Below are 7,171 nucleotides of genomic sequence, written 5' to 3'. Positions count from 1 at the left end.
GAAAGATAGATCTATGGGAGTAGAAATGCAAAAGAAAAACATTACATTACTTATCACAGGTATATATGGGTATGTGATTTAGGGTTTAGGCTTTAAAGATTGCTCTATACCAAAAAATTAATAATTTGAGGATAGGTATCAAGTGACAACATTTGTGCAACCCAGTAGAATTGCTTGCTGGCTCTAGGAGCGGGGAGGGAAAAGGGGAGGGAAAGAAAATGAATCATGAAAACATGGAAAAATATTTTAAAACAAAAATTAACTTAAAAAATTAATAAGTAAATACATTTTTTAAAAAATGAGAGATACCTGGGCTCCCTCGAAATGAGAGAAAAAAACCAGAGCTTGGGTGGACAATCCAATGCTGCTTAAAGATTTCTGAGTTAGCCTCTAGAAATTTTCAAGTCTGTTTCCTACTTTCAAACAAAATAATTCTCCCATCCCCTGAATTCTTCCCCAAGAGAGTGTGAGAGGTCTGATAAAAATCACATCATGTTTCTCCTATATTCCCCTCACTCCCACCCTTATCTCTATCTCATATACCCAAATAAAGTCAGGTTAGTAGAAAAGCTATGTGATCTAATGGATAGAAAGATGCTTTAAATAAAATTTGGTTTCAAGTCTCACCTTTGTCATATACAAAACTATGTTACCATTTAGGCAAGTCATTTAGTTTCTCAGAACCCCTCTAAAAATGTTCTAGAACTTCTGATGATCCAAACTGGTAGAGGAGGTCTCCTCATTGAGAGTTCTCTATATCAATGAAATAGGTTCAGTCCAAAAAAGAAAAAAGAAAGAAAAAGAATGAAAAATGTTGGTTATTGAAAAGTCCTTGAAAAGAAAAGAATTCATAAAAGTGTTTCACAAATCCCAGGAGGCTTTCAATAGGAAGAATGATTGGTCTTACCCCATTTGTCCTGGAGGGAAGGAAAACAAATATATAGGTTTGTACATTACAAAAAATTATCTCATTTTAGCCTCATAACAACCCTGGGTAGTAGATGTACTATGATCCCATTTTATAGTTGAGAGAGCTGAGGCAGGCAGCACTTAAGTAACTTGCCCAGGTGCACACAGAGTAAGTGTCTGATCCTGCACCTAAACTCAAGTCTTTCAGATCAGCATTCTATGCACTATGTTACCTTAAACACCTTGGTGGTGACTATGGGGCTGAATATATATGTGAAATTTCATGTCCTTAATCATTGTGAATCCACTTCTCTCTTCCCTACCACTTACTTCGTAGAGTGCCTATGTGCCAAAAGCTGATACTAGAGACCAGCACAATCCTTAATTAATGATGAAAACTTTCCTTTGTTCTTCCCTTCATACACACCACAGTAATAAAAGATCTTTCTTTCCTCAGATTTCTCATAAAATATCTCATCCATCTTAAACCACTATCATTTCTAGATCTTCATCTTTTATTATATTATTATTGCCTATTTAGGACAAGTCAAACCCCTTTTACTAGTTTGTGTTCTCCACAGTCAAGGACTGTTTTAATTCTTTGTCTCTCCAAGCAACTAGCACCGTGCTTTGTATATAGTAGTCATGTAATAAATGGTAGTTGAATGAATGGTCCCTTCATTCCCATGTCTCTCTCTCTATTCTCTCTCTCCAAATTCCTTCCCATGTACAAGGCTCAAGGGCCAAAGGTCAAACTAGAAAATGATTCCATGACAGTTGGAAATCTCTTCTGCAGTCAGGGCCAAGGATAGAACTGTCAAGAATGGGGAATAACCCCTCAGTTTAATCATTCTTCCCAGATCCTCCCACTGCTACCACGCAAAACCCAGAAACCTCACTTGTCCTTCAGCTGCTGTTTCTAAAATCAGCTAATTCACAGAGGGAGGGACAGTTTTAGTTGTGAGTTTTAGGTTAGACCAAATCAAAAAGCCTAGTTTCAGCACTGATCTTGGCTTGGGACAAATAGAAAACTTGCTGTGGACAAAAGCTCTCGCTCATACTCTCCTTCCTCTTCCCAATGAACAATGACGTACAAACTATGTCCCAAATTAGGGACATGGAGTCCCGGAGTCTGAGCATCTCCTGCGTAGCCCTAATAATGATGCTTTTAGGTTTGGTCCAGCAGGAATGGGTTAAGCTGAAGAAGATCTCAACAGGGAATCTAATGTCCAGCAGTCCTTGGATATCTTGTATCAACTTAAATTGTACCGAGCTTAGCCCAACAGGTCAGCTATAAACTTTGGAGGGAAAAGGCAAGGAAGCTAGCCTTGGGCTTTGCCTTCTTGCTTAGCCCAGCTTTCTCCATCTTATTGCTTGAAACATTTCATATTCTATAGATTCTTTAGTCTACACCTTTCTTATTTTTACAATCAACCAGTTGCTGGAGACTTTCATTAAGCATGTTATTTCTGGAAAAGATAGAATCCAGTAGAAGCTAGACAGTCTTATTGCTAGACTTTGGGAAGGAAATCACTAGCATAGGATGGTCAAATGGGACAAATGGCAGGAGGTAGATTGAGGACTGGAACAAAGCCAACGATATTAAGTCAAATCAGTTTTAGAGTAGGTCAAGAGATTTTGTGCATGGTGGATGTTGTATAAGCCATTGACTCTAGAAAGAGCAAAGGAAGAGTTATGAAGTAAAAAGGATTACAAGAATAAAGAATGCTTTCATTGGATTTTTTTCTTCTTCCATTTAAATTCAAGTTCCCTGACCCTGTTTTCCACTTCTTCCTTTTTTCTGTCCTGGAAGAAATTTCCCATTTCTTCTCTCCCTAGTCTCATCTCCACTGAGGGCTTTGTAGATCCTAGGTGGGAATAAAACTGCAAGAAATATTATTAATGATGCCAGCTCAAACTCTTCTTCCCACAGATTTAAAGAAGCCAGTCTGGAACCTGATGGCCACAGCTACTCTTCTTTCCACCATCCTGTCCTTTGCCTTGGGCTTGGATTACACTGATCTGCTTCCTCCCATCAAAGGCCGCAAGTCCATCTTTAGCTTTATCAGCTTCCTTACAGGTACCCACATTCTTCTTTTGCCCAAAACTGTTAATACAACTGACTTTGGGGTTATATTACTGATCCTGCCTAAATCAATACCTCTTTACCATTAGTCCATTTAGTTTCAGGTATGTCTGCCAATTTAATCTGTTATTAGATAAATTCTTGAGCAAGAACATTTCTAAGTAATGACTGGAATGTCTTCTCTTTGGCTAAAGCTTCAGTTGTGGGTTTCAAGTCCTCCAGGAGAGATTTTTTTTTCCTCTTTCTGTTTGGCCAGCAGGTACCTGCCTGCTCGCAGCAATCACACTGTACTACCAAGACCTGAAGAATGGTATCAAGGAACAATACAGTGATTTCAAAGTGACCTGGGTTTTTCATTCAACTTATATAATTATCTTTCTATATTATGCCTGTGGTGAGTGTCCCCAACACCCTTGAGGTAAGATCAGAGCCAACTAATCTATGGTTGGAGGTGAGGGGAGTGGGGGAACAGAGGAGAATCTTTCATCCTAAATTGTTGAAACGCCTCTAGATTCAGTTCTAGGGGTAGCTTCTTCAGAGGGTAAATTGGGGTCTGGAACTATGGAAAATATCAATTCCTAGTGAAGAATTTCAGGGAACATCCTTCCCTTTCTCTTCCTCTATTGTCCTTCACACTTTCCCCTCCGTCATGGCACATCTGACCAAGAAAGACATGGCTACAAGGAGTGTCTTTGAAGGAGAAAAATATGAATGTTTTTTTTAACACTTTCCTTCTTTCCTAGTAACAGCTTTACAACAGATGGGCAAAAACTAAGCAAATGAGGTTTTGACTTGCCCATATTCAGATAGCTAGGAAATATCAGAAGTCACATTTGAACCCAGGTCCTCGCAACTCCAGGTCTGATTTTCTATCCACTGTTTGCCACCTAACTACCCCCAGAATGAAGGCATTTAGAAGCAAAATAAAAAGAATAAAGGTAGTGTCAAGACAGTGCTAAGGCAGGAGGAGGCAATATGAGTTTACAGTGTATCAGCAACTTTTTTGGAGGTCCTTTTTTCCCAGGATTCTCTCCAAGCTTCCAATTTCAAAAGGGGCTTAACCTTAGTCAGATATATATAGCCCTTTTAAAATGTGCCATACTCTCCAGGGCTTCTCCTCCTCTTCTCTGCCATTATTGATGGCCTGGAATTGGCCACCAAAAGCTTGGGACATTTAAGACCGGGCACTCTGTCAACATTGTATAATCTTTGTCTCTCTTAGATAGTAGGATGGGAAGAAGATTGAGTTAGTATAAAAAAAATTCAACTATGGATTTAAGAGAACCTAGATATAAATCCTACTTCTAATGCTTATCATCTATGTTCTACAATTTTTGCCAAGTTCCTTAACCTCTAGGCCTCATTATCCTATAGGAAAATAAATTCTGTAAAATTATTGCATTAGACTAGATGCCATCTGAGTTCTTGTCCATATCTAGATCTATGTTCCAACCATCTCATTCCAATGGCTTCTCAGAACACCATCCTGCCAAAAAGAAAGATTCTAACTTCCCTGTGCTGTCCCTATTATTACCTGCTTTCCCCTTCATTCTTTTCTCCTGATCATTTTTTCCCTTAGGGATCCTCTGTGTTTGGGACCCACTGCCCAAGTTCTTTCAATACCTTCTCCAAAAGTTATCCAAACAAAGTGTAATAGACAAGAAAGAGACCATCAAAGATGAAACAACAGAAAAGAAAAGTTTTCTTAGCATAGTCCAATCTCAGAACTTAAGCAAAATAAGTACGTCTACTATACCTACCCAAACATCCCAGGTGACCTGGAACTTATAGATTTGGGGGCTGCTATAGAAATACATCTTTATGTCTATGTTTATATCTCTGCTGACCCATATATGTGCAATCAGATGTTATATGTATGTACTCTTTATTGTAGGTTTGTACATGTGCATTATTTATGACTATGACAGTGAAGAACTATGTATAGAAGTGCCAGGCAATGATACTATTGAACCCTGTATTAGATAAAAGAGATTTTTTTCTGGACAGTGTGTTTTAAATTTCATTAAAAGAAATCGACACATTTTAGTGGCATGTAGTTTGTCCTTAGAAGGGACAGAGAATTTTAAAAACTTTATGGTCCTGCTCATAAATTCAACAAGCACTTATTCATCACCAAGTGATAAGTGAAAGGCAGAAGGGTATAAGAGATCAAATGCTGGAAATAGACCTATGAAGAACTAAATTTATTTCCCATCTCTGACATACAAATCCTTGCCCATAGACAAGTTTTTTATTTAAAAGTCTTTCAGCTTCAAGCAATTCTATGACTAATTAGAAAAGATTGAAATCTATGCCAAGAAAGAAGTTCACATGTCAACAAAGTCCTTAATGTTTGGGTGCATGTACCTGTCTTAGGAAGACAAAATGAAAAACAAAATCATCCATGCCCTCAAGTAGCCTACAGTCTAGTAGAGAGAGAAGAGAAACAAAAATAACAATAGGTGGGATTTTATCTGGGCCTGAAGGAAAGCTAAGAGGTACAGATTAAGGAGGAAAGAGTTCCAAATAAGGAGAACAACCAATGAAAATGTACACAATCAGGAGACGGAGTGTCTTGTTCAAAGAATAGCATGGAGGTCTGCAGAATGTTTAGAAGGTGTAAGAAGACTGAAAAGGTAGGGAAGGTTCAGGTTCTACAGGACCTTAAATGTTAAAAAGCCTTAGAAATCTATTTGAGTTTTTGTTCTAACAGGCCAGAGTTCTAGGTACTGAGCAGATAGAGGCTATCTTCTCTTTATCTTCCTCTGACATAAGCCCTTGATAGTATCTCCTGCCCAGGTTCAACATTGAGAACCCTTGACATCCTACCTGAAAATCCAGAGCATTTCGGATTCATAAGATGGTGTACTGACGCCACCTAGTTCACATATTTAAAGTCCAATAACCCAAAAATATCTAGATCTTCTTAACCCGTTCCATGCTATCTACTGTGAGCCAGTCAAATGATAATGCCATTGACTAACAGTTGCTTCTGGTGATTTCTGAGATCTTCCATCATGAGAACATGCTCAAGTCATTTGGGAAGCATTGAATTTGATTGTGGGTCCTACTCAGGCACATGCCTTTTCCCATTCATGTAAGGAGAATATATCAACTTTTCCTTAAATGACCCTTCTATTCCTCAGTCACTGTAGAATCATAAAAAGATTCTTCTACAGAATTGTGCTTAAAAAGCACCACAAAGTACTTCTTTGATGCTGTCTCTGCCATCACTAGCCTGTATCCTTTCAGCTTATTCCCAGGAAGTATGGAGTGTCAGATTGTTTACATGTTGAGCCCCAGCTCAAAGTTTATAATATTCTGCCACTATTTTGAACAGAACAAAATTGGTCCTAGCTTACAGTGACACTCAAAAATGTTTAATGGGTTTGGAGAGATTAAGGTTATTGTGTTCACTTTCTTTCTGGCACCAATGACTTCCTTAGGCAACTCTAATTTAACTACATGTAATCTAAATATAAATAACTAGAGTCCTTGCCCATGCAGAGTATAAAGTTATTTTTCTATAAATGTCCTTCATAATTGAATGAATATAAACTATCAAGAAGATCCACTATCTAGCAAGAGAAGATATTCCATATCTTCAGTCACTATGCTCACTACTAGGTAGTCCCATGAGCCCAGATGGGTTGAACTCAGGCAAGGTTATAGGACAAAGATTAATTAATTCTCTTGGAGCCTGACTACATGATCCCCAAGCCTTAACCTTATTCCCTAAGTTCTAGGGGCTGATTCCAGTATCTGGAGTGAGTGATCAATCCCTTTGGTCAATTCTTTAATATTTGGTAGCAAATTCTCTCAAAACAGATGTCAGTCAGTCAGTCAGTCACGAAAGCAAAACCCAACACACAACTCATATATTGCAGTGGGTATAACCTAAAGATATTACAGCAGGTCAGATAAACAAATAGATGGATAACGAAACTTTTAAGGACTTCCTCCAATGGATCTAAGTAAAGAGAATACTCATATCTATACCTCTAGAGCTCCTAGTCCTCTCCTAACCATCAATATACTTGATGTGTAAGTATCACAGGATGAAAATTGTCAATGCAATAAATAAGAGACTGGATTTTTCTGCTTATGTAAGAAAAAAAGGCTCTACTTCTGGTTCTGTCTAATCAGTAGCGTTACTTTTCAATCAGCCTTGAAGGA

General features: G+C 38.2%; 1 protein-coding gene across 1 annotated transcript; it reads left to right on the top strand.

Moving 5' to 3' along the window:
• Nucleotides 1-2,026: 2,026 nt before the first annotated feature.
• On the top strand, nt 2,027-4,786 carry TMEM225 (transmembrane protein 225). The gene is made up of 4 exons (XM_044669040.1): nt 2,027-2,195; nt 2,843-2,989; nt 3,252-3,389; nt 4,575-4,786. Exons 1-4 carry the CDS (start codon nt 2,027-2,029, stop codon nt 4,784-4,786), a joined length of 666 nt encoding a protein of 221 aa, XP_044524975.1.
• The last annotated feature ends 2,385 nt before the right edge of the window (nt 4,787-7,171 follow it).

This window comes from Gracilinanus agilis, chromosome 3 (genome assembly GCF_016433145.1).
Source record: "Gracilinanus agilis isolate LMUSP501 chromosome 3, AgileGrace, whole genome shotgun sequence".
Classification (NCBI taxonomy): Eukaryota; Metazoa; Chordata; class Mammalia; order Didelphimorphia; family Didelphidae; genus Gracilinanus; species Gracilinanus agilis.
The sequence above is the reverse complement of the archived record's forward strand: the minus strand, read 5'-3'. Positions and strand labels throughout refer to the sequence as shown.